Source organism: Psittacula echo, assembly GCF_963264785.1.
Source record: "Psittacula echo genome assembly, chromosome: 4".
Lineage (NCBI taxonomy): Eukaryota > Metazoa > Chordata > Aves > Psittaciformes > Psittacidae > Psittacula > Psittacula echo.
Window position 1 is genome coordinate 36,747,994 of NC_137738.1, and position 27,981 is coordinate 36,775,974.

The 27,981-nt window shown below is 39.3% G+C and overlaps 1 protein-coding gene across 1 annotated transcript; it reads left to right on the plus strand.

Annotated features, from left to right (window-relative positions):
* Positions 1-3,894: 3,894 nt before the first annotated feature.
* On the plus strand, positions 3,895-27,677 carry LOC308219889 (plasminogen-like; the record flags this gene model as incomplete). Its single annotated transcript, XM_080615474.1, has 19 exons — positions 3,895-3,943; positions 6,711-6,846; positions 9,069-9,175; positions 12,705-12,819; positions 13,668-13,807; positions 14,392-14,512; positions 14,633-14,751; positions 15,627-15,789; positions 16,381-16,511; positions 17,270-17,435; positions 18,238-18,404; positions 19,265-19,413; positions 20,858-20,951; positions 22,486-22,606; positions 23,345-23,419; positions 23,780-23,920; positions 25,199-25,305; positions 26,164-26,309; positions 27,516-27,677. The coding sequence occupies 19 exons, from the start codon at positions 3,895-3,897 to the stop codon at positions 27,675-27,677; spliced, it is 2,409 nt and encodes an 802-aa protein (XP_080471600.1).
* Positions 27,678-27,981: the final 304 nt, after the last annotated feature.

Here is a 27,981-nt window from a genome sequence, read left to right on the forward strand (position 1 = left end):
GGCTACAGCAGATCACCACAGTGGTTTTGCTGAACCATTTCTCAAAGCACTACTAGTGCTGGGCATTAAATGCCAAGACACTTGAGCAGGACTCAAAGCTGCCCACCGGATGGGTCACTCTGCTGTATGCCATCCTTCAGTTTAGCTATGGTTTCTCCAAAGCTCTCTGTCTAGGATATGGAGAATGCTGCTGCTTTCCTACCTAGCAGTGACAAGATGAAGTTGTTTCTCATGCGGAAAAAGTTCTAGCACACACTGTGCTAAATGCCATGGCTGCTGAGCTGGGCACTATTTCTGAGTATTTACAGATGAATTAACACTTCAGCTGCTTACTTTTAAGATGGCAAAAGGACTGCACTTTCTCTTAATCTCCTCCAGTAAAGGCTGCTGTCATATTCTTTATGGCAATAATGCTCTTCATGGCTCTGTTAAGCTCAATTGCAGGGTCCCTGTTTTTCCAGATACCATTTTCAGCAACACAAACCCCCCAATAGTTAATTCTTTAGATATTCTATAAAGAAGATCTTCCATAAAGATCTTGACATCAGTCTACTCACTTCCTAACCTCTCTGTTTCTCACATGTCTATCTGACTTTATTCTGCTGGTTTCTTATATCTGGCAGCTGCCAGAACAAATGAACATCTCAAAGACTAAAACTTTCACTACTGGAAAAACATCCTCTCTGTTTCATCACCATCCTTTCCTTGGATACATTAGCATCTATGGCCAAAAATTGCAGAGATGAGCTTATCCATCAGGTTTTCTGCCCTCTGTGTTCCTTCATGTGTAGAGCAAGGACAGAATTTATTCCTAAATTGGCTACCTTTTTCCTTCCTGAACCCCTTCCCGCATTACCTGCAGCAGCTCCTGCTATTGGAAGCTGAGCACATTATCCTTGGGGTCATTGCCCAAAGTTCCCTCTGGCTCTGTGAACTAGGGCTATGTCACTTGTGTCACTTGTTCTGGTTGTCTTTGGAAAGAGAGTAAAAACATCTTCCTTATTACTCAGCTGCTTGTGGATCTGTGCCATAGCGTTACCCTCTGGAGCTCTTACATGAGCTCCTTTAGTCCATGATCATCCCCGTCTTACAGCTGTGCCTTTCCTTAGAGCTGACTTGAGATCTTCCCCTCCAAGAAACTGAATCTTGCCTTTAGTCCTTTCCCCTCTTAGCAAATAACTGATATCTAAATGGCAGTTTTCTGACTTTTTCTGAATCTGAAATTTAGGGAAATTAAGTTTGTGTGAGTTATTCAGTAAGGTGTGACCCGTGTTCTGACACTGTTTGCAATTTCTTTTCAGGGGATTTTTTTCTGAGCTTACAGTAAACCCAATTTCAAGGGTCAACTTCTATTTAAAAAGCCTCCTACTGTTGTTTATATTTTAACCACTGTGCTAACTAATGTACCCAGACTCTGAAATAAAGTCTGATAAACTTCCACCTGTGGTAGGCCTCGTAGTGGTCAAATAAATGAGAACAAACACCACGAGACCAGAACTGTGGAAGGATTTAGACACTGTGCGGATCTATGAGGGAAAAGAGGAAAGAAGGAAAGGTATGGAAGGAGTCAGATATATCAACAGCTTGCAAGAGATTCTTTCAAACATGATGCCTTGCAAGATCACATCCTTGTCACAAGACATCAGTGAGAAGCGCCAGTCTGGCAGATGAAAGACATTTCCCCTTTTTTGACATTTTCTTGTGGAAAACTAATAGAATGACATTTTTGTACCAGGAACAATTGCTGACAATATCCTTTTGATATTGTCTGTGAAAGAAAAGCCAATACAAGTTTTCTTTTCTTTCCTCAGAAATAAATGAGAAGCATCCACACTGCAGTAGATTCATCTTAATCAGGTTCAAGGCAATGAGACTGAGGGAAGAACCAGACCCAAGCCTAAAAGTGGCAACTGCTGTAGACCTGAAGGAGTATATGTGGATCTTTAACATGAGGAAAACTTGCAAAAGAGTGCAGCTAAAACTCAAGGCTTTTCAAACCTTGCACATGCAGCAGAAACAATTGCATGTAAACCACATATGCAGCTTTTTCTTAGACTTTAACCACCAGATATGTACCATAATGCACTAATCCAGAGAATACCTCAGTGGAAATGGGGGATGTAGATGGGCGGGGAAGGTGCCAGTCATGCTGGGGATGACAGAGATGTGCAAAAAACAAATTTTGCATTGGGATAAGTAAAAAACCACTATCTGATAATATTTAATGGTAAGGAGGCATGGGGATTGGCAAGCAGATGCTGGTGTGGTTGGGGACAAAGCAGTAGCCAGGGAGTCACTGGGTGTGGAACAGGAGAGAGGGAGCTCAGGATCTGGAGTGAAGATCAAAAATGGGGTTAAGATTGTTAAAAACATGTGGGGCTAAGCCAGACTAGAGTATGTCTATGAAGCCTGCTTGCTAGTGAAGCCTACTTTGTATTCTGCTCCTTCATGTTTTCTTTCCTTCCTAACAAGTAATTCTTCCTAAAACCCAATAAACCAAATCCTATATGTAATTGCACAGTATCCAGCCCCTTCTCCCTGTCACCCTACAAGTGTTCCCCTGAGCTGTGTCCAGCTCCCATAAGCTCCTCTCTGGGGCCCATTTGCTTTGTTTCCCTGGTGTAACATTAGTGGTCTTTCAAGTCTCTACAGATATCCTGTGCCTTACTGTTGTTCACAAGTGCATTAAAACAGCTTCAAGTACGGAAGACAACCCGATAACATGGTATTAATGGAGAAAAATAGCAGGGCTATAAGCAGGATCAACTCTAGATTTTTCACATAACTGCTAATATATCATCTAATATATATATGCTATATATATGTTGTATATAATAATATATAACGTCATATAATAATATGATAGCAGCTAATCTGATTCCATATTAGAATAACTCTCTCACCTATTTACTTCTGCACTCCTATCTTTATCCTAAGCCCTCAGTTGCAGAAGACTGAATTTCATGACCCAGCAGCGCCCATTCAGACCTGTTTTCCTCATCCAATATTCAGCCCCCTCCTGCCTCCGGTGAGTCACCAGCACATTTAATTCAACAAGTTGTTTTGAAGAAACATCAATGACCTAACATGCAAAAGAAGCCATGAAATGGTGCTGCAGTGCAACTTTCCAAGGCAAAGGCCGCTTGGGAAATGCAGAGTGAGCTGTTGTTGAAATCAGGATAACACATGGATGAGCAAAGTCTGACACCCTACCTGGATGAGTTTGTGCAGGCGATATGAGGTTAAATGTGTGGTAAGGGAGAACATGAAATAGCTATCTGTGGGTCTTAAGCCTGAAGTTATGCTATTGAACTAAAATTAACTCTAATTCTTACTCCCAAATAGAAAAAAAAAGTGAAGCTTAGGTCAAGCAAATGTAGGACAGAAGGAATTATTTAATAAAAAAGTAAAATTAAACTATTTTACAGAGTTAATATTGTCAAGATCTGATAATTGTGCTTATCCTGAGTTTAAATGCAAGTTGGTGCTTATAATACCAATAGAGGTATTATTGGCTGAAATTACCATTGGGAGTACAGTGTCAGGAGAAATTCAAATTCTGCCTGGACCCATGATTTCCTATGCTTTCCAGCAAAATTATTATATTCTTTAGTAAAGAAAGGCCTAACCATTTGAGAGCAAAAGTGCCCCACAAAACAAGAGAGTGCCTTCACATTTCCCAGTATCCAGTACAAATGATTGAGTCTGATTTGGTAATCCACCCAATTCAAGGTTGTTTGAATGGCCACACTATGGTAAAGGGGGTCACAGCATGGGAGAATGATTAACTTCATCTACCTGCCTTGTTTGTTTGATGCTGCCTCACTGCAGTGCGAGTCAATAAAACTTTGTGCACCGACACACACAACTTCCAGCACCGCCAACTGGGCCAAAATGGGGATTAGCAAAGCTGCTTTTCTCTTTCTTTTCTTGCTCAGCTCAGGTAAGAGTCTTTGCCTTCTACTTGCCCAGGTGAGATGGGGGCCACACGCTTGCATTTGCGAAAGGTAGGTCCCCAAATCTCTGTGCCACCACCGACCTGGACAGTGATGGATTTAGGTCTTCCTGGCCAGAGAGAGTTGCTGTTGAGCAAAGTTAGAGCTACGGTTGCTCCAGTGTTGTGTTTGTTAGAGACACCAGAGGAGCTACAGCCTTGGTGTCTGCATGGGGAACTAATGGCTCCCTGCAGACATGCCCTATTGCCAGAAACGGGGGCATGCTTGGAAAGCAGCCTATCGAAGGCTTCCTACAAAGACTCGTCTGTCTCTCATTTCAAGAGCCTTTTATCGTAGAGTTGTTTCTTATCACTGTTATTGACAAGAAGTGTGATTCTTATTTTGATTGGTTTAAAATTTGTGAATGCATTGTTAAAAACAAAATTACAAAGAAAAGGAAAAATTGCTCTACATACTTGTTTCAGGTTTTTTCATAGCCACAATCTTAACAGGAAATTTTTAATTCTATGTGATAGGTAGGCCCAAATCTGGTCAGCAATAGTTTCTGCAGTACTTTTGGTGCTGCAATGCTATTTTTGCAGAAGACAGTGCAAATAACTTGTAACACACAAGAACTAAGTAAAGCTCTTTGCATATATCTTTTTTTGGGTTACTAGATTGTAACTCTTACAGAAATCTCAAATAAATATTCTCTGTTCTGAAAACTTTAAAATTCAATGAGCTATGGGATTCAGATGTCACATCTTCTTTCAGGTCTTCTGTATTACTACACAGTCTGTTGTGACTGCAGTTAAAAATACAGTTGTGAATGTGCCAACACATATAAACCCCCCCAATAAAATACATAAGCATTTTACATGCCCCAGCATAAATAATTCTAGATATTATTTAATGTAAAGAATTGTCATCTTAATTTAAATTCTAATTTCTAAGCTTTATTTTTGCAGAAAACCAGCCTCATTGAAATCAAATGCACTTCTCAAATAAGTAAGAATTTTATATGATGGAGGAAAATACAGGATTTGGGCTTTTGTCTGCAAGACTGTTTTTGTCTGCAGATCTTTTATCAAATGGCAGAAAATATTTGATTTCTGAATAAGGCAGTAACATATCTTTCAAACCCTGCAAAATTCCTTAGACATGGGGAAAATATTAGAAAGAAAATATAAAGTGTTGTTATCCAGCTTGCATATGTTTTCATTTTGTTCTTAGAGTATTATGCCCTGCCACGGAATTACAACAGAAAGGAGGGAAAATATTTTTATGACTCAAATCAATTATGACCCTGTCAATATTTAAAAGTCAAATGCTGTAATTATAATGACAATATTATTGCAAAGTGTTAGAACAGAATTAAGGTTGCATGGAAGCTGTATCATAATAGGAATTCTTTACTTGTATTTCTTGTCCTTGTGGAAAGCATTGCAGCATCCCCATGATATTGTTCTAACCTAGTTTAATATTTTCTCTCAAAACTCATTTCTTCTTAATGTCACTCTTGTTTTGAAATAACAAATGGACTCAACGACTCCTGTGCTTGTCACATGAAAATTTATTATATACTTTTTCACTTTATCTTTTTTTTTTCGCAGCCATACTTTTCTTTCATGCAGACTGTTGAGCTTTCAGTCATTCGGTTCAAAATGTTCCCTAGTCTACATACAGGAAAAAAACCCCCAGTAATTTCTCTGGGTCTGAAGTGGTAGGACAGGAAGCATAATTTGGCTTTTGTACCTATTTTATCAGTTCTATCTATCTTGTAGGTGCAAAATGATCTTAAAGAAAATACTCAAGTGGAGGCTGAGCTAGCACTCAGGTGATGGAATTTAACTGTACCAGGAGGCATATAAGCCTGCTTCACACCACAGAAGACTGTTACTCAGGAAAGGGAAGAGTAGTTGACTTCCTCAACCTGAAAGACATTTCAGTAATGTCCGTGGAGCCCCTCAGTTACAGGATGTGGGTCTGAGTGGGACAAGGCTGCTTTCTGCCCCCCTGCTGTCATTGAGCTATGGCTGAGAAAGGAGGATCAGAAAAGCATGAAGAAAGAATAAGCCCTCTTCAATGTGGCTGTTATGCATGAAGGGGAAAGCCAGTGTCTGATTCACACCCTGTGTGCCTTTTTATTCAGCAACTGGGTGAAGCTAGGTATTAAAACAGGCATTATAAATGAAGTTCAATACAGAGTTACTACAAAAACTATACACTGAAGATGATCACAGTGATAACCCCAGTGATTGAGGATGGCTTGTTTCTTGCAAAAGCAAGAGCATTTTGAAAAGAGGCAGTTACAGGGTGGCTAATATACCTGAAGTCGTTCTATATGGGTAGATATCAGAAATGGGCAATCATTGTTTCATGTCCTTCTTATGCCCCATTTCTTCACTTTCTCCAAAGTATAGGCAACCAATGTTTTCTTTCTGAAATACCTCACTTTTTTCACTTCTTGGGTCATCGCCTCTGTTCCCATCACTTTATATTGTAGGACAGTGCAACTTACAGTACGACTTTTCGAATGATACAGAGCATTGTTCAAGCCATTTCTCTGTCCTGTTTTTACACCAGGTTTTCAGTGACACCACCCTACATACTAGGAAGTGAGTGCTTCCTAGTCATATTTTGTCACCATTAACCCAATTATTCCAGCAATTAAATTATGATATTACTCAACTAGGTGACAATTTAATGTGAAAGTTTGAAATAAGTTGTATCAGCATTTGCACTTTCACCTCTTTCTCTCTTTTTTCCTTTTAGTGCAAGGAAGCATACTAGACAGCTACGTGAAAACAGAGGGAGCTTGGCTGCTTAACCCAAGGAAACAAATTTATAAGACAAATAGTAACGAAGAATGTGCAGAGCAATGTGAAACTGAAACTAAATTTACTTGCAGGTAATTTTCACTGGTTCCCATATATATCTTCTTTTGCAGATGACGGAGCAGTCTGCCTTATTTATCAGCAGTCTGAACTTCTGAGGGATTTCTTAGGAGTATGTGTCTGAGGTTTGTTGGAAAAACAAAAGATGTATAGAAACAGAATACCTGGAACATACGAATGAAGATAGCAGAAATAGAAAACCTAAGAAAATTATGCTGAATTTTTATTGGAAAATATTACAATATCTTGGTGCACAGCTTGGCACGCTGAAAACCATCTTGACAAGGTTTTATCAAGATTCTTGCACTCCTTTTGCAATAAAGAGTCATAATTTCTTGGAAATTTAGGACAGCAATAATGTCATTTCTTATGTTCATTGCATTGCCTTTTATCTTGCAGATACATCCATTATTCTGAATTTTGCTAGAATGTGAGCTTACGTAACTTTTTTTTATTTTGGGAAAGAGACAGCCATCTAAACCTTAATGATCCTAAACCTTATTTCCAGTCTGTATCACAGGCCTTTGCTCAGGCTCCTGCTTCTGTACCAAAGGCTTCAGCAGTACAACAGGCAACTGGAGTAATGAGGAAAGACATCTGTTACTGTGGTGAGAGGCAGCCTTCATGAGTTCTTGATCTACCACTACTGCAGCATACCTTTTGAACTCAGCATATTGATTGTCTGCAGGGCTGTTTCCAGCACTTGGTTCTCCATCAGGAGTACCCTGGTGCTGAGTTTTTAAATGTTTTGTAACTTTGTGTTTCAAATCAAAAGGGAAAATGATGCTTATTTCAAAGAGGTGCAACCCTAAAGGGTGGCAGGGGTTTGCTGACTGTTCTCTTTGATCACGTGTCTCTTTGATCTGATTCCCCTCTCTGAAAACCACAAAGAGAGGGCAGAGCTTCAGTTGTACTTGGCTCAGGAGCATGGGGAAGAAGGCAGAGAGGGCAGGTCTGTGTATTCAGGTTATATACTTACAGTTTGCTGAGTATTATTGTTCCCTTTTGAGCCATATTCAGACACAATATCATTCCTTAGCCTCTGCCTCAGGTCTGAGACTACCATCACCTGACACTGAAATAACATCAGGATGTTTTGTCCTTGCTTGCCTAATTAATTATGTGAGATCTGTTACAATCAGTAAAGGGCAGATGTTATCTGGCAGGGGAGGATCTAGGGGAAGAAAGGTCAATGTTAAGCAGAGCTTTAAGATCAGGCCAGAACTGCAACACCTTCACATTAGTATTTCAGACCAAGTTTGGATCAATACATCAGACTTGTTATCTTACCTTAGCAGTGTGTTGAACCATACTTGTTAACTACATCCCTACTTATAAATGTAACATTACTGAGGGCTGGGCTTGGACTAGGGGGAATCATCCCAGTGTAGTTTTGACCCAGGACAACCAGTGCTTCCCAGACAACTCATGGACATGGCTGTCAGTGGTAAGTCCAGATGTGATCCCTTTCCTTTAGGGAGAGGCTGTGTGAACTTAGAAGTACAGGCACACTGGGACATGACTGTTGGTGGCAAGGCTGCAGAATGGGCTTTGTCAGTATTTGCTTTCCCGTTCCTACTGAATGCTACGTTGTTATTGACCTTTTTTTTTTTTTTGCTTCAGAAAAGCCAACTGTAGAAATTGCTTAGCCTGTCAGGAGTCTTCCTTAGATGCTATTGTAAAGGTTATACCATCTGCTCCAGTTTCGTAGACTTACAGACTAGGCACTTGCTGAAAAGAAAAATGTAAACATTTTCCAAAGTGCTTACATTGCTTCACATGTGATGACTCAGAACAGCCACCACAAGGGAATATAAGGTCCTGGCTTGTGTGTTTTACCTGTTTCTTAGTAACTGATGAACACTAAAATGTCTCACTCGTTGAATGACCACTCATTTTTTTTAAATAAGATCAAGGTCCCTTGTGCACATTCCTTCTTCAGCATGTCCTTTGGAGTCTCTGACACATTGTAAACCTCCTTTTTTATCCCTTGTCATAATTTGTTCATGTAGCTCTCTTTCAGTCTAAGCTTGGTATGAAGACTTAGGAGTCAAAGTCATTGCTGAAAATGGGAGATTCAATACTCAGAGATTTATGAAACAACACTCAAAGTTGAATATCACTGAAGTGCAGTTCTTATTGAAATTATAAGTGAATATTAGAGAAGGTGTTCAGGAAAATACTGCACACATTTGGCTATTGTTTCTTCATTGCTTTCTTCTTTTGATTTCAACAGGGCCTTCTTATTCACCAGTAAAGACCAACAGTGTTTGACGCTGGCTGAGAACACCAAAACAGCAGTGCTATTCAGAAGAACAAATGCAGTTCTTTATGAAAAAAGAAGTATGTCTATGTCCTTTTTATACTATTTCACTGAGATATGTTTTCCAGCGGGACTCACATATGCTGTTGTATGAGGGCTAAGCCTTCACTGGGTCAGATGAGGTGGGTAGGTCAGCCCATACCTAATGCCTGCGTTTTGCCACATTGCTAGTGTAGCAGCAATACCATCTAGAGCACCAGATTAGTGCTCCAGCATCTTTCCTGCTCCCTAAATCCTAGGATCCACAGGCAGAAAAGAGCACTGTTGCTCGGGGAACAGAGAAGATGCTGGGAGTAATGTAGATGCTTAGGGGTGCCTTCTCTCCTTTTAAACCAGTCAATAACCTAAGGCATCTTCTCTGTATCTGCTGAGGGTACTTACTTTGTTGCACATGCTTTATTTCGGATCACTTTTGTCATAGATGAGAATTATTTGATTGAAGTGTATTTGATCTATTCTTTCTGAAAATAGGAAGTCTGTCTCTAAGGAATGGCAACTATGCAATCTTTCATCATCTCTTAAAAACCTATCACATTATGACAGATGCAGACAAAAAACTGTGTTTTAAGACTATTTCTGAATTACATAATCAAGCACAGAGCTTTTGTTATATGCAGGGAAGAAGGAACGTGTTTTATTTTTGATGTAATTTAAGTTTCGTTGTATTGTTCTCGGACTTCAGTAATACATATGGGAGAAAGAATCTCCTTAATGATCATTGAGATGTAAGATAAAGGGGTAATCTTTGAACAGAATTACTACTGTCCTGTGTTAAATGATCCGTGAGCACTGCCTTTCACCACCTGCTTATTTGTAACTTTAAAAAAAATATTAATGCATTTGAGAATATTCAGAAATTGGAAACTATAGTATTCACCAAGAAGGTGATCTCCTTCAACAAAAAAAGTACATGAAAAGGAAAAATGAACCAGGTTCTCAGTTGCCGCATCATGCAGATCATGCAGTGATTTCAATATGCCAGTTCCAGCCAAAAGTCAAGAGTCACAGTAACTCTACTGTAAATACTCATGAGCATCAGAAAACTGCATCCTTACTTCTCTGTTTACCTGCAAAGACTTGTAGGATAAGATAATGTTATGTGTATGGCACCTGCAAGAAGATTTTATGTAGTAGTTCAATAGCTTTAGTTCAATTTGGAGCTGAGCATCCAAATGAGATTTTATTCAGACTTGTGGATATAAGGAAAATAATTTTTCACATTGAGGGTGGGTAAGCACTGGACTATATCACCCAGACAGGATGCGGATCCTCCACCCTTGCAGGTACTGACTGGACAAAGCCCTAAGTGTCCACATCCATCTCAAAAGCTGCCTGTGCTTTTTATGAAGTTTTGGACCAAAGATCATTGAGGGTCCTTTGCAGCCTGACATTTTCTGAAGCCTTCAGCCATCTTCCTTTTTATATATATATAACCGATACATAATTTAATGTTTTAGACATATTTTTATTATATCCAGAAGCTGGTGGTAATATCCCTGAATCATGATTAAGTAATGCTAAGAAATCTTCTTAGCAATTCCTATTGTAGAAGGAAAACTGAATGGATCAATTGGCAAGTAGCAAAGTTAACAGATAACTTCCATGTAAATAATCCTTACTGATTTTGCTTCAGTACTGTGATTAGGAGCTAAAATGTTATTCTGGTTCATTTTTGAGACATCCCTTGGATTTGTTGAGGTTAGAACCTGGATGAGAGTTCTGCAGTATCCATAGAGGATTTGTTACAGCAGCCTTTTTTGGTCATAGGCATGGATTTTGGTTTCTTGAAAAGCAGAATCCCCTCAGTAATAGTGAGGACTCCCAAATGATTATCTGTTCATTTTAATGATAGCATCCATTTAAGCAATTCTTACAGAACAGAATGGAAAACATACCTTTTACCTAGTCAGATCACATCACTGTCTCCAGCAGTTGCTGCTGTCCTGGTACTTCAAGGAAATTCCTTACAGGTGCCCAGATTCTTTTGCAATACTATTGCTGAAACCAACATAATTTTTTTCAGTTGAAGCAATTACTTAATGAGACCTAACTGCTCTTTAGCATTCAAAGAAAAGGATGATAATTGATATAAAATTCACACTTTTAATTATTTTTCTACGGTATGTGCTATAAAAGGGAAAGTTAACTTTCTCTAACTTATATGAAAAAGTAATGAGAATTAAAGCTAGCATTTGGGAATTGTTATCCACAAGTCTGTTTGTAAATAGTTAACTCAAGGGACATGGTTTGAGTTTGGGGATCAAAGTCAGTTATTTGTCATCAGACAGAGAAAACCCTAAAGGTTATATAAACGGTCAAAAGTTTATGCAAACAATAAAAAGTCAGCTCTTGACTGATTCAATGTGCAGTTATTGAGGGGTTTAATGCTAATTTATTGCAAAATAGAGGGATTCAAAAGGCTTTCAGATAAATTTTCTAGAGTAAACTTGTCCATATATATACATTGAAATAAAGATGTTCCTAAAGGTACAACTATAAATCCAGATCTAAACTACCTATCAGTCCATAGGAGAGGTGAACCTTATTTCAGGTTCAAAAGTTAGTCCTTTTTAATTTTGACAAGACAGATCTGTGCAAAATGGCATTATTTCCCCAGATTTATATTAATCTTCTGCTTGTATGTTAGCTTTGATATTACTTTGATACTGAGAAAAACAGATGCAGAACAGTCTTCACAAGTGTCTGATTTGGACGCTAATTAAAGACCTTGAGACAAGGCAGGTCACAAGCTAAAAGATTGTTTCATTGCAGCTAGGAAAGAGGAATTGGCTGATGAAATATGTCCTGTGCATAGAGAAATATTAAATGAGTTTCCTGCTTAGTTTTCCAAGCCAGAGGACACATTGCCTGATAGTGGCTGTCCCTAAACTGCAGATATAGAAGCTCTGAGGGAACATGCCAAGATCTGAGCTCTTTTCTGCTGTGCCTTGGCAGAGCTGCCCCTTGCAACCCTGCTCTCCCCTCGCAGTCACCAGCTCTTTGCTGGGAAATGTGCTGTTCATTCCTCCCAGGAAAACCTTTAAGGCTGCAATGGTATTGTCATTGCTCCCTCTTCCTGGGAAAAAAATTAACAACATCGAGCTTTCAGTTCTCATTTAGTTTAATTATTAACAATTTAAAACAATGTAATGTTTATAAGGCAACTGATACAAACCCCAGGCTTATTCAGTGTTAAAATTCCCCTTGGCTTATATAAAGACAAGATTGCATTGCTAATTCTTTTATTCCTTTTTTTCATTAGGGTGCTATTAAGTTCCAAAATCTAAGAATATAAAAACATATATAATATACACCTTCTATTTTATCTGGTGCAGCAGAAAGTCATTGTTCTAGAATATCATTCATTAATTAAATCTCATTTATCACATGGTGAACTTTAATGAAATGATGTCATCTGCTGTCTATTTTTTACTTTGTAAGAAAGTCAAAATATGCCCAAATGTATTTAAATATATTAGCATGATAATGGATTTTCTATGTACAATGGACACGCCATGATACTGACTAATTAAACATATATCATTTCAGTTTATCTTCTGGAATGCAAGGAAGGAAAAGGAGTGGATTACAGAGGAACAGAAGCAAAAACTCAGAAAGGTGTACCATGCCAAAAGTGGGCTGATAATGCCCCCCATAACCCAAAGTAAGGACTTTTCATATATGTTTATATATTTTATAATGTAATTTGCTTGATGTTCAAAGTCTTCTTATAAAATATTTTTTTACACTTATCTAGAATAAGATCGGTCTCTTATCTGAATTGTAACTCAGAGACCTGCAATAGGGGATAAATGATCAATAGGGACATTGTCAGTCTTGGCAGTTGTATTTAAATTTTGCGGTCCTTACATGAGCAAAACACTAGACAGGGAAGCATTCTGCTGAAATTAGAATTTTCCATTAATCTCACCATGGCAAGCACTTCTCTTGCTTAAAGGTGTAATATGCAGTGCCTGAGACAGAGGTACATCATTTTATCAGTGAATCTACAGACAATTGTCAGGGTAGTGTTTCCTGTATTTAATGGAAAACATCCAAATGGGTTTATTTAGTAACCTCCTATTGAGAAGACATACAATTCAGGTTACGGAGGACTTTCACATTACAGCAACTGTCTTCTCATTGCACCTCCCAGGGAACATGACCTAGAGGAGACTTTTCTCTACATGCTACATGGTATTTCAGGTGAAGCAAAAATTACTGGAAACTAAGTACGTGGAGTGTTGAAGTATTAATACTCCAGTATGCTCATATTATGCTTTAATACTCAAGTATTAAAGACATGACTGGCCTTAGAGGCAGCATATTTCCTGACATCTATAGCTATGGCTTGACTAACCCTTCAGCAATATAACACAGTAACAGTTGGCAGACATCTAATGAGCAACATCTACAGAATGGTCCTCAGATAAAGATTTCATTTTTAGAGTCCTCAGCTGAACAACTGGGACACTTCCCTTTTTCCCTAATCCCATTTGAATTCTGTTCCAGTTACACGCCTGAAAAATATCCCAGTGCTGGACTGGAGGAAAACTACTGCAGAAATCCTGATAATGATGAAAAGGGACCCTGGTGTTACACAACAGATCCTGCTACCAGATTTGATTACTGTAATGTCCCAGAGTGTGAAGGTCAGGATACACATACTGATTTCTTTCCCTTTTTGGAAGGCGTGTTCAAGAATATAAAGTTATTCAGATATTTTTATTTTTAATTGAGTATTTGTTCCAAAATCGATTTTAGCTCACCCTGAAACTTTCCAAAGACATTTTCAATACCAACAAGGGAGATATCAAGAGACCCCCAGAACAGTCTTTTTTTTTTTTTTTTTCTTAACTAAAAAATGGTATATGACTGTATTCACATATCTTAATCCCAAGATTGAGCCAAATGGCAGCTGATAGTGCAAAACTCAATGAAACATGACAGAAGTGAAGGACAGATTTTCAATTATAGTTTAACAACTTTAATTTAGCCCTATTAAGAAGTAGAGTCTATAATGTTGGCTTGCATTTTTTAATGGAATGCTATAATTATAATCAATTAGTTGAAGTTATCTTACAGCAAAAATAAGCTTGTACTTTCCAAAAAAAGCCCTGTCCTTCAGCCCTGTGCTCTAGTAAGGGTCTTGAGCTTCGTGTGAGTTGAGTGTTTCTGCACCAGTTCCTTAAGGACTTTCTGTCTCTCTTGTCCTCACTGCACTTTGTTCCTACAGTAGAGTGCATGCACTGCAGTGGAGAAAACTACCACGGAGTAGTTGCGACAACAATGTCTGGGCTTGAATGCCAGCGCTGGGACTCACAGCAACCTCACTCACATGGATACCTTCCAGAAAAGTGAGTCAGACTCTGTGATAGGTTGTTATTGTCAATGGTGGCATGAAGACCACCCTTCCCCAGACAGGACAATTGTTACAGACATTATTGACATTTTAAAACAATTGTTTTCCTGTTCAGTTTTCCAGAGAAGGATCTGAAGATGAACTACTGCCGTAATCCCGATGGTGAACCTCAGCCCTGGTGTTTCACTACCAGTCCAACTAAACGCTGGGAATTTTGCACCATTCCTCGTTGCAGTGAGTCTGACTTCTAGACTTGTAGATAAAAGGACATCTAGGCAGCTTGGTGCAAGGAGCTAGAACAAATAGAAGAAGTTCCAAAGATGAAGGAAAGAATAAAAGACTTCAGACTTCTATCTGAAAGAAAAAAAAATTAAATAATCTTGAAATTAATATCTGATCGCTCTTCTGAGGCCAGACATTTCTGCCATAATCATTTCTAATGGTTCTGACTGGAGCTCATTTCCCGTGATGTGTTTTACCATGACCAGTCATTTCAGTGGTTCTGATATTTCTTCTGATGTCCTCTTTTCATGTCCAACAGTTTCACTCTTCCTGAAAATCTTTCGACTTTCGTTTTGCTCTTTCAATTAAATTCTCCACTTTCTCAATTTCCTTTTCCTCTGAAGACCTGTCCTGGCCATGATATTTTTCCTTGGGGCTTCTCATTAGATCTCATCCTTGCTGTCCCTAACTCTCATCAGTTAGAGTACATCTCTTTCATACCTGCACCTATATCTGTACCTATCACTGGTGGGCCTGCTACTTTCACCCCAGTTTTCTTCACAGTATTACCGCTTTATCACTTTAAGCTTTGTTCTGATGGGGGTGTAAGCAGTTGTGTTGGCTGTGTTGTATCCTGGCTGCTGTAAAAGGGTGGATGCAAAATAATCTTCTGGCAGTCTGACTGCTCATGAAGATGTTAAAGTTGAAGAAAGAAAACTTCAGATATTTTTAGGTGTTTTCTCTACCTTTTGGGATTTTAAAACATCTGGTCTCTAAAATGTAAAGCTGAAAAGCCCACCTAATTATGAAGCACAAAATGGTCTTGCTTTTGTTTCTTACCATGTCTAGAAGGCACTGCTTAATTTCAGTTTCTTTTTCTGTAATAGCAACACCCCCACCAGTTCCTGCACCAGGGCGTCAGTGTCTATCAGGAAGAGGAGAAGACTATCAAGGCACAATATCTGTTACAGAATCGGGAAATACCTGTCAGCACTGGAGTTCTCAATCTCCCCACAGACACGCTCGCACTCCTGAAAACTATCCCTGCAAGTAAGGGAAACATCTCCATTATTCAATATCCATGAGAAGTACCAAGGCACAGAATGACTTCATTTTTCTTCAACTATATTGCAAAGTTCTTTGGTTGCATCAGCATCCATCAGCTGTTGGATTCCATCTTTTCAAATTTTTTGCACATTTCTTTTTATTCACTTCTTCATTCCTGGATACTAGTGTCTCCCCCAGCTCTGACTTTCAAGGTCTGCTTGATTGACTTTCTCCCTTTCCGGTTCATCAGTTAGTCCTTTTACTTTATTTTGCTCAGCTGAAGCAATGTGGAGTAAAAAAGTTACAATAATGTGGCTAGATTTTTTCACCCTATGCTTCTGCCATGTTGCTCTTGGCCTCAAACATGAAATACAAGCTCCTAATTCATCTAGCAATCTAGCAGGTGTCTGGTTTAGCACATCCAAACACCAGTGCATTGCAGCCATTAATCTAGTAAATGGCATCACTAAATGACAGCAGAAGTTTTCCATCGGTAAATACAACAGTAAAAACTAGACAGCAAGGTACATTCTCCTGTTGTTCATAATCTAGGTTGCCATGAGTGGCTTTTCTTAGCTGAGTTTCTTGTTTCAGGAACCTAGAGGAAAACTACTGTAGAAATCCTGATGGTGAGAAGATGCCATGGTGTTACACTACCAACAGAACTGCCCGGTGGGAATATTGCACCATCCCCCGCTGTGATGGGACAGAAGCAGAAGCCCCTGGTAAGAGCCATGGGAGACATCTGGAAGTGAAGGGCCATCATGGTATATTTGTAAAAATCTTGGGTGCTCAGTTGTGTTAGTGCAGTCATTCTCAGTATTGCTATGAATCAGTTGAACTCCTGAGCGTGGTACAGAGCTCAGGCTGAAATGTTCAGTCTGGTGGGAAGTGCAGAAGATTTTAAGTCACCTACTGACCCAGCTAAAGAAGAATTGCAGTAACAGAGGTCTTTTCCTTTTGCCAAGTAGTGATTCCCTATACTTCTAAATTTTTAAATGCTCCATGGAAAAGTTAATTAGTGTTACATGCCAGGTCCTGAAAATGGAATTCATAGCAAAACCCAAGATGGTTTCAGAGCACTAAAACAAGACTCAAAAAAAAAAAAAACAATCAAAAGAAAATTCTTACACAAGGCAGGCTTGTTCCACACATGCATCTGTGGCGAAGGCACAGACATTCCCTTACCATGGAGAAGTTTTGATCCATATGTGAACTATTTGCATCATTAGCTGAAATAAACCCCCATGAGGACAGTAAAGTTAATGTACAAGTGCTTTTAATCTAGCACATATTTAAATTTTTACAAACATTTTGGAAAGCTTCCTTTTGATCTACAGTCTGAGAAGGATTCTGTTACAGAGAGCGTGCTGTGGTTGTTAGTGAAATACTCTGGCTTGTTGTTTTATGTTAGATTTCTAGGCTTATGTGTAAATATCAATATATTAAGATGGAAGGGACTGGTTTCTGTTATTCACTACAGCTGTTGATGTGCCTGAGCAGGCTCAAATTACTGAGGAATGCTATCAAGGCAATGGTGTGACTTACCGTGGCACAGCTTCTTTCACTCTCACGGGAAAGAAATGTCAAGCCTGGAGCTCAATGTCACCGCACCGACACAATAAAACAGCAGAGCAGTTCCCAAATGCGTATGTGTATTTCCCATTTCCATGTTTCGTCAGATGAGTATTCATGAACTTGTTTTGATTTGCAGCACCTTTCATTACAGTGATTTAATACTGGGAAGGGAGCATACTTGATAAAAATAATCCCTTCCTTTTCTTCTCTTTTTAATATGGAAATATTTTCTGTTAGCCTCATCTTGAAACAAGCCACAGTTGTCACTATTATGCTTTAGACTAATTCATTATGTATTTCTACCTTGTTTTTAACGGAATTAAGAGTAAATTTTCCCTTATACTGTGTCTATACATGAGCTTATCCATGAGTTCGAATCTCTGCTTCCCGTTCTGCAGTGCATTAGAGCTTTGAGGAAATAATGGATTATTTTCTTGATCCTAATATTAACTATTTGTTTATTTAAAAAACCATGTTTCTTCTTAAAAGCTGCTAGTGATGGACTTGGCAGTCCTGGTGTAACGGGTTGGACTTGATCTTGAAAGTCTTTTCCCACCTTGTCGATTTTACAATTCTATGAATGTATTTGAAAAAGTGAAAGTAATTACATCTTTAATATACATATGTGCATTTATTTATTTGGATTTATAAACAGTATTCTACTATAAGCATTAATCACTGAATAAGTATTTGGTATATTTCAATATTCTGAATATATATCTTGATTACTTTATGCTGAAAAAAGGATTTCTGTTGCATACTGTATGTGACACATGGTAGGGCTAACTCCGCAGCACACCTGCTTTCTAAAATGTTCTTTCAGGTTCTAAGAGCAGTGGCATGGATAGGAATATAATATACTTACATTTGTAGGGACCTGAGGCAGAATTATTGCAGAAACCCAGATGCGGATAGCCGCCCCTGGTGCTACACCACTGACCCCAGGGTGAGATGGGAGTATTGCAATCTGAAGAAGTGTGATGACCATGCATCAGTGACTTTACCAAAACCTCCTCAGACAACCCTGGAGCCAAATCCTGGTGAGACTGCTTTCAGCTTCCCCCAGAAATGCTCATAACCAGCAAGCTGGTTTTTATGGAAATGGCATCAAGAATTTAAAGAGGATGAAACACAAGAAACTCTAGATAATTAGAAATTTAATATAATGCTGTATCCACTCTCTTCATTTTCTGAACTTTCTTGTAGAATTTTATAGCAGGGTGATTTTAAACTAATATCACATCTTTCATCTACTACATCTGGCAATATTGGAAACACAAGGAAACAGACAGCTTGTAGTCTCCACACTACTGTGGGAGGGCTACTAGCAATGGCAGCAAATGCAGAGGTGATGGCATTTTGCTGGCAACTATTCCAAAAAAGTCTTTTCCTGGGCCATGCATTCATATTTCCCACCAGAGAACAGCTGGCTCTTTTAATTCAGTTCAGATGCAACTTTGTTATGTAGTAGAAGGTTAGAGATCTTCAATTTTTCCTTTTTTGCTCTAACATGCTCTTTGGGTTAGAAGGTTAATTCTGCCTGAACGTGTATTACTGCTTTTTACCTACTATAAAATGTGGCTTTGAACAGATATCAGTGTCTGTAAGGAAAAGACTTTATGAGCGCATGGTCTTTGTGGTCCTTGCTTCTAGAGTCAGAGGTGTGAACAGAATCTAAGATTCTTTGATTTCTGACTTTCAAAACAAAATGCTTAAAATACAAAGAAATGAAAATGTGATTGTTAGCCATCATTGTCACTATGTTGTTCTTCTTTCCTTGTATACATAGTAAGTCCTGGTAGTGTTTTTTCACATTTATTTTTGCTTCATTACCATCACATAAGGACGTGGTCCATTAGCTCACATCTAACAATCATTTCCTTTTCCTTTTTCTTCACAGATTGCATTCATGGTGATGGTAAAGATTATCGTGGCACAGTGGCAAAAACTGCAAGGGGCAGAACTTGTCAAGAGTGGAGTTCTCAGAAACCTCATAGCCATGACTATTTCACTCCCATGACTCATCCAAGAGCAGGCCTGGATAAAAATGTAAGCAGATGTTAATTTAATACTTGCTGTCCTTGAGCTCTGCCTGTCATCTCCATGGTCCCTCAGCAAGAATTTTCATGACAGCTCTTTGTAAATTATTTTCCTTTGCTCAACCCAAGAATGTGATCATGTTAATTCTTGTTGACATGAGCAGTCAGTACTTCTGTGGGACATACAGAACCTCTGTTGAACATTTCTGCACCCCAGACAAGAGGCTTCAGATAGACATTTGCTTCATCTTACTACTGAGGACTAACTGAAGTTGGTCCTTGGGCAACATCTCTGCAGCCTCTGCCAGAAGGAGCACTGGGGGTCGTAGTTTTCAGTAGTATCAGTGAGTGAGATGGAGAGGAATCCAACATTCAGTGCAAGTTCCTTGAGATATATAGCTGATGGATTGCAGCCCCCATTTTCTAACTAATTCACGCTCCTGCCCTCCCGCTTCTTTTGCAGTCTATCATACAAGGATATACATGCACCTGACCCATCCTGTAAGTCATGTGCCATCTCTAACCTTCATATGCGTAGTCCAAACACAGGTACTCATCACTGGTTCTCTAGACTTTTAACATCCTGTATACAATACTTGCCTTGTTTATGGCAAGCTCTGTATGTAACATAAAGATCTTGTTTGATGCTGCCAGTTTGAACTACATTTTTCTCCAGGTAAATGATTTTAGAGCTTGCTTTAGTCAATACTCTGATGGCATCACATACCCTGTACTCAATTCCAGCTCAGACTGGGGAAACTCCCTCTGAAAAACTGCCTGTTGTAACTTTTTGGTTCTCATGTTTGTCAGGACCTCTTGGGAAAGGAAACAAATATTTTCTCTTTTTCCTAAGACATGGGTTATATTTCAGAATAAGGAAAGGAACTAGAAAAATACCTGGTAGCATGCAGTTGTGTGAGGTGTCTGTGCTGAGCAGAGACTGGTCAATGTGGCCAGTAAGACAGAGAGTGATTCAGCTAACGAGGCATCCCATGTCAGGGAAAGCACTGCACCCCTGCCTCTGGGACTCATAAGCATCACCAAGTTATGCAAGAGAAGCTTACACAATACCCATGCAACTAGAGTGGGTGTGAAAAGGCCTCAGGGCTGACCCTACTGCTCCTACCATCTGCAGTGAAAACAGGAGTAGACAGTTTAGTACTTTAGAAAATCCCATCCTAGATCAAGATCTCTTATCATGTGAGAGCTCAGACATCCAAGCTTGCACTAGTGAAGCTTACTAGGTGAAGACAGTTGAAAAGGTTCCATTTTTCTAAACTCCCAAAGCAAATAGAAAAACAAAGCAAATTTTCACAAAAGGAATTGTAAATCACTTATCAGAAAGGAAGTAGAAAAAATATTTCCAAAATTTAATTTTATTTTATTTTGAAGCATACATTGGTAGGCTTTTTTGTCCCCTGGTTAATAGCTGGTGTTTTTATTCTTTGTTACAGTATTGCAGGAATCCTGATGGAGATGTGAATGGGCCTTGGTGTTACACAACAGACCCAAGAAAAGCCTGGGAGTACTGTGACATTCCCAAGTGCCGTAATTATTCTTTTAAAGACTACTGTCTCCCTTTTCTGTAACTTTCTATGACAACTGGAGGACATTCAGTGATTAATCTGAAAGACTGATTGAAGCAATAGCTTTACATTGGAAATTAAGGCTGTGGGGAAGTGGTGCTCAAAATCTGTGTCTGAAGTCTTAAGAATGGTGCTGATTCCTTTGGAAGCCCCAAACGCCAGATGTATCTGGAGCCCAGTGAAGCTGACGGAGGTTTTGCCATGTGTTTCAAATTGGGGCTGTTCCTGTGGAGATTGCCCATGCTCCTTCCTGGTCACCTGGCATAACAACCTTGTTCAGCGCGTGGCTGAACAAGGAATGCACTTATCTCAGAGAAATTTTTGCTACCCCTGCTCATGTAGCTCTGGTTCTGTCCTGGATGTAAAACAGATTTCCCTTCCTCTGATACTGTGCCATAACAGATATCTGAAAAGTACATCTGTCCCAAAATATTTAACCAAATGCCTTTGTCTTTGTTACTAGTAATCAAGCCATTCAGTACTCCAAATGAGGTGGTGCAACAAGTGATGTTGCATTTTACAACATTTACAATGATTTCATGTCCATCAACAACAAAAACTATGCAATGAAGAGACTAGTTCCCATTCAAAAAAAGGGTGACTTTCTCAGAGCTCTATTCTCTCAGCTGTGAGCAGCAGAAAATGTGCTTTGATCAAAACCCCAAGATGAAGTGAACAAGAAAAAGAAGGATGTTCTATAACATGCACGTACTGCAACTGTAAAAATACTACTGCATTGAAAGTGTTGGTCTGCAAGTCTGGGTTAAAAGATGGCATTTTCATATAGTTATTGTATTCAATTTGAAGATCCACATTTATTTTAAAATTAATACTTTTTTTTTATTTAGATGTTCAGCTAAATAACAGAGAAAACGTGGGTTTTGCCTTCAGTTTCATTAGTTAGTTCCTTCTGCTGACAGCAAATTCTAAATTCTTTGTTGATAAGAGTCAGTTTCCCAAGGCTAAATAAGAGCTACCTGGTCTTAATAACTCAGAGACATCTGAAGTACCAGAAGATCCTGAGATAAGAGTGGACAAAATTTTGTTCCACACAGACAGTGGTTGAATTTCATGTGCTGTACCACCAAGATTCATTTAAAACCAGCTGCCAGTGCAGTTTTTGCATTGTTGGTACCTGTAAGAGTCCATTTAAAGAAGCTGGAAGAATTTATTTTTTCTTTCTCTCTGTTTCCTTCTCCTTCCTCTTCTATTCTTTTTGTCTTTTGCTGTCTGACTGTGATTTACTCATGTGTGATTTGCTGACCACTAAGGTTATGTGAGAAAAAAATTGCCAGGCATGCTTAAGTATTCCAGATGAAGGTAACCTAATAAAATATAGGTGGTGCATGGTATATAATTGCCCGCAGCGAATCAAAAGCTGAAGTGACACATGTAACAGGTTCACCTTCTAGTTTTCTGAGTTCACAGTGAGTGTATAACGAAAGCACTAAAGTTTTTTATAGTTATTTTTTTTGTTTTGTTTTCTTATCCTGTAGCTCCTGCCCAGTATGAGTGTGGAAAACCCAAGTTCAGACCAAAGCTGTGTGCTCAAAGGATTGTTGCTGGGTGTATTTCACATCCACACTCCTGGCCCTGGCAAATCAGTCTCCGGACAAGGTATGGCCATTCCCCATTACATTAGACTTTACATGCAAGGACACTTTGCCTCTCATAGGATGTTATAGTATGTGTTTGCAGCATTCTAAACTTGGTATTAATTTAAAAATAGCTCAAGGCTATATCACGTGTGCTAATCATAAAGAAGGTCATTTAGACAACCAAGAATGCCCTGGTTTGAGATAAATACCTATAGAATCAGTACAACTGCTATTTTCAATAAAAGGCAGAATGATTTTAAATCTGTCACTATATTCTATGTTAGAATCAGTATCCTATGAGGAGAAGCAACAGTTTGAAGGATGGCTAGAACAGATCCTGATCAGTCCTTCCACATAAGTGTTTAATCATACTGGCAAAGTTATTACCAAAACTAGGAATCAAGGCCAGTTGCAGAGCTTTCTAACTATGATCACAGCTAGATAGAAGGCAGAATCTCTAACACGGTATTTATCATTGCACATAAGGTTTTCCAGGGAAAGAAATACTGGTTAAGAGCAAAGATCTAAGTGTTTTCATACAGGGCCTTATAAAAAAACGTCCACACAACACTACCATCACTGTAATAAATATTGTTCAAGCAAATCTGTTTCTTAATGAAAATGTTTAATAAGCATTTATATTGTTCCTTTAATTTGTAAAGGCATACATGTTAGAAGGATTACCTCATGAACTGCAGTAGCATTAATGCCCCACCTTAAACCAATGCCTTTTTCATTACTTTTTGCTCTATTCCAGTTTTGGCCTGCATTTCTGTGGGGGAACTCTGATAGACCCTCAGTGGGTTCTTACTGCTGCTCACTGCTTAGAAAAGTAAGTATCTGTTATAACCTGCACCAGTATTTTTTTACACCAGGTAGAAAATCAAAGGAGAAACAAAATGGAACTAATAACTAATTTGAGCTCTTTCTCAACTCAGCTTGCAGCAATTGAGAATTGAGGCAAGTTTAGTCATAATTCATTAAAGCAGAGTTTTGACTGAAGAAACAGATACATAGTGATAACTTTTGCCAACTTTATTTCAGGTGCCATAATAGGGATTAAGAAACTAAGTTTGTGCCGAAGATGGGTTTTTTTCCTGGCTTTGCCAGAGCAAGGCACCGAATAACCTGTAAGTGGTCTATGTCCTGGGTGTGTTTTTGTCAGCTCACCATATGCAATCATTTCCAATAGGTCCTCAAGGCCATCTGCATATAAAGTATACCTTGGATTACACAGAGAAAGAGCATTGGAGGCATCAGTACAAAAACGAGATGTTGAGAAATTATTCAAGGAGCCATACAGGGCAGACGTTGCTCTGCTAAAATTGAGCAGGTACCCTTTCACCTGAAGCGTTCCTTCATTCTGAGGGGACAAGTTGACTAAATAGTGGTTGCTGGTGTTATAGAAATGTGTGTTTCTGTACACACTGTGTTCAATCAGTGATTTAAGACCCTCTCTTTTTTCGCTTTCTACAGAAGTTCCAGTGGAAAATAAGGTGATTGAGCTGCAGGGCTTCAGAAAGGGAAAGGGCTGCCTTGGGAGGGGATGAGGGTTAGGGCCAGTGACCCAGCAGTGGGTGCCAAGATGCTGGGAGGTGAAGCAGTGGTAGCAGAGTAGCACAAGTTAATGCCTAGAGGAGCTTTCAGGCTGTGTTTCTACATGCTTTTACCCTGATAAGGTAATGAGGATTGAAAGCTGAAATATTAGCATGATGTCACACCATACAGTTTCCATGCTGTGGTGGGAACATTTCTTCTTCCAGCAAGTCTGTCCAGTGTGCAGGCAAACAGAATGCACATCTGATGCAATACCCAGTATGTCCCTTCTTGTATCTGTTTCCATTCATCTGAGACTCTTGCTGAGGCAGTGTACAATCAAAAGGAATATGTCCATAGAGCTGCAAGCAGATGTGAACGTATGGTGCTTGTGCTTTGACTTCTGTGGCTGCAGTGCAGGTCCAAAACAGATGCAGGGTCAGCACAATTAATGTGTCTCATTAATTGGGCCTCCCCTTAGCTGCGTACAAAGGCAAGTCAGGCTGACTTGGGTTTTGCTGTGTGCTAAGTGTCCAGTTCGAAAGTGATTGATAGACTGGATGCAGACAGAGCAAGCTGATATCTATGTGTTAAATACCGCTAATTTGTACTACTAAGTAGTTTTGTAATTAGTAATTAGGTGTTGTTGGCTATGAATTAGTCAAAGTCAAAGCATTCTCTGTCATTTAGGTTAGTAATTTTAGTATCACAAGCCTTTAATTTTCTCCATTTCAGATCTTTCCCTTTCATGGGTCACGTTATGAGGGATTATAGCCTAAAACAAAAGCAGTTTTGTGCATCAGGAAAAAAGTCTTATCTGGCAAATGTTCCATCCCTGGCAGTGTTCAAGGCCAGGTTGGACAGAGCCTTGGGTGACATGGTCTAAGGTGAGGTGTCCCTGCCCATGGCAGGGGAGTTGGAACTAGATGATCTTAAGGTCCTTTCCAACCCTAGATTCTATGATCCTATGGAGCTCAGGATTTCAAGGAAAAAAGACTGACTGTATATAAAATCTTTTTGGGACAAATATGCTAATGATTGTTCTTGTATGAGTCTCTTTCTTTGTTTCTTTCAGCCCAGCAATTATTAATGATCATGTAATCCCAGTTTGTTTGCCTAAAGAAAATGCTGTGTTAGGAGGAAGAGAGGAGTGCTATGTGACAGGCTGGGGAGATACAAAAGGTGAGACAGTATTAACACATGTGAAAGCCATGTGTTTGGAGATTGATACATACTTGTATCCAAACCTCCCCTCACAAGCTTGCATGCATACATATTTCACCAAAATTCATTAGGTACTGCCATTCTTTCCACTGTCTTCTTCTGGTGTAGATTCTTCCAAATCTTTCAGAGCTATGCAAACTGAACCCCCTAAACGATATTAAAGGAGAAGTATCAGACATAAGAACCTGCTAACTCTTATCTCTCAGTCCACTGTGCTTTTTCCCCAAGTGGGCTTTAACGAAGTCAGATGGAAAGTTTTTCTAGACATAGTCTATTTCTTAATCACATGAAGGTAAGTTTGCTCATTCTCTCGAATGATTTTTTTTCTTTCAACCAATCTGGTTCATATCTCACACAAATATAAACATAACTTTCATTTTCAAACCTCCCACTCTGTCTTGGTTGATAAGGGCATCAGTACCTTCTCTGCCTCCTTGTTTCTGCTCAGCTGATTACTTCAAACCTCCCTTCTTCCACAGAGAAATAAACTCAGATATAGAGAAATAAAATATTTTGCTAATGACTCCCACAGATATTAGTGGGTACTGGATACATATGGATATAGTGTGGGAGCAGGAAGGTCTATCAGTGCGGCATGGCTTTTGACGGATGGTAGAGGGTGACAAGTACCATAATACTGATAATGCTTACTGATTTTGCTATATTGTCATATCATATTATGGGTAAAAAGTATATGCACAATGCATAAACACTATGTTTATTTTACTGCTTATCCATATCTTGATGTTTGTTTTGTGTAGATATTCATTTAACTTTGTCATGTATTGTAATTTGGATTTATTTTTATTTGCAAAGGAACTGGTGGAGATGGCTACTTAAAGGAAACTGGCTTCCCTGTAATCGAGAATAAAATATGCAATCGCCCTGAATTTTTGAACGGTAGAGTCAAAAAACATGAGCTCTGTGCTGGCAATATTCATGGTGGCACAGATACCTGCCAGGTAAGAAAGTCTGTGAGCACATCAGAGTTTGTTGTGAGCACATTCAAATCAAATAGTGCTTTGCTTTCTGGGCTTTAGAGGCTCAGAATTGGACTTCAGATGTTGCTACACCATGTGGCATACAAGCTGAAAAATGCAAGTAGACAAGTAGATTCTGCTCTTCTCTTTCTCCTTTGTCTGCTGCTCAGAAGTGGGGCAGATCATTTTGCAGGTAAGCCTGAACTACAGAGCACATGGTAATTCATGGCTGCCCAAGCCAAGTGTATTGAAGCCAACTTAGAATGACTAACAATCTGACTTTTTTTCCAAAAGCACTTTCCTTGCCTCAGTTAGACTAGCTCTAATGTCCAACGTAGCTCAGTTAACAACCTGAGACATCTCAGTTAGGAGTCAAGGAACAATGCACTGGACCATGCCATGCAGGCAGATACCAAGGGCCAAAGAACTACTAACTTTCAAGTGTCAGTGCCAGTGCCTGTGAAAATCACACTGGATGAGGCAAAATGAATGCTGGACTTGCCTTTTGCTGAAAAGGAGGAATATGGTTGGAAAAGCCTCATCTCACAAGTGTGGCATGAAGGCTTTCTTCAGAATTCTAGGATTTGAAATTGGGTTTTTCAGTTTCTTTAAATGAAAGGGGTTAGAAAATGTAACATACGAATCAAGATGGAAACTTTCCTCCCTGAAAAACTAGAGATGACTCTATAAAGAAGTGTGAAAACAGCAGACTGCCTTCCCCAGCCAACAGGTCAATGCCCTTGCCCCAGCACAGCACAGCTACCCTATGCACAAGCACTGTGGCAGGCAAGCTGCATTCCTGTTAAGATGCACGGCTTGAAGGCATGCATTCACTTGGTCTTGGATCATCTAGTAAAAACAGGAAACTGTGAACACCTCAGAGAAGAGACTGAGGGAGGAAGTGCAGTTTAAGTTACTGAGGGCAACGATATTCCTTCCCACCAAACCTCATCTCTACAAAACTAAAAGTAATACCTGGATGGGAGGAGGAGATGACATTACAGAAGTGTACAACAACATGCATAGAGGGCTCTTCTCTAGCTAGAGTTCCAGTGTTTGTTTTCTTATAACTTGTGCAGTCCTCACATGTGAGAAGTACTTCTGTCTCTGTGCCCCCTGTAAGAAGGCCATTCTAGCACATGGGTCTGCCCATGAAGGAATCATCCTGTTCTTTCTCATCCTGTTCAGGGGGACAGTGGAGGACCTCTAGTCTGTCTGGACCAAGATAAATTTGTCCAACATGGAGTCACCTCTTGGGGCCTTGGCTGTGCTCAACCCATGAAACCTGGTGTTTACGTTCGAGTTTCCACTTATATTCCTTGGATTAAGAGTGTAATGGAAAGCAATTGATCCTGGGTATGGACTGCCCTCTCCTGGAAAGCAGCATGCACGTTAGACATACAAGATTCCAAGTGCAATATTAAAGCTACAATCATTCGTAAGAAAGTAAAATAAATATGATCATCCATTTTAAATTTTTATAAATTAGGAGTTATTGCCAAGAAACCCAAGTGGCAGTGTGTAACCCTCTTTCTACATAGTCTATGGTTTGCTATGTTTGACAATAGACTTACCCATCTCTAAAATAGGTGTCAAAAATCCCAACCTCAACTGTAGCTGGACATCTGCACTTCAATCTTCTGTTAGGCTCTAC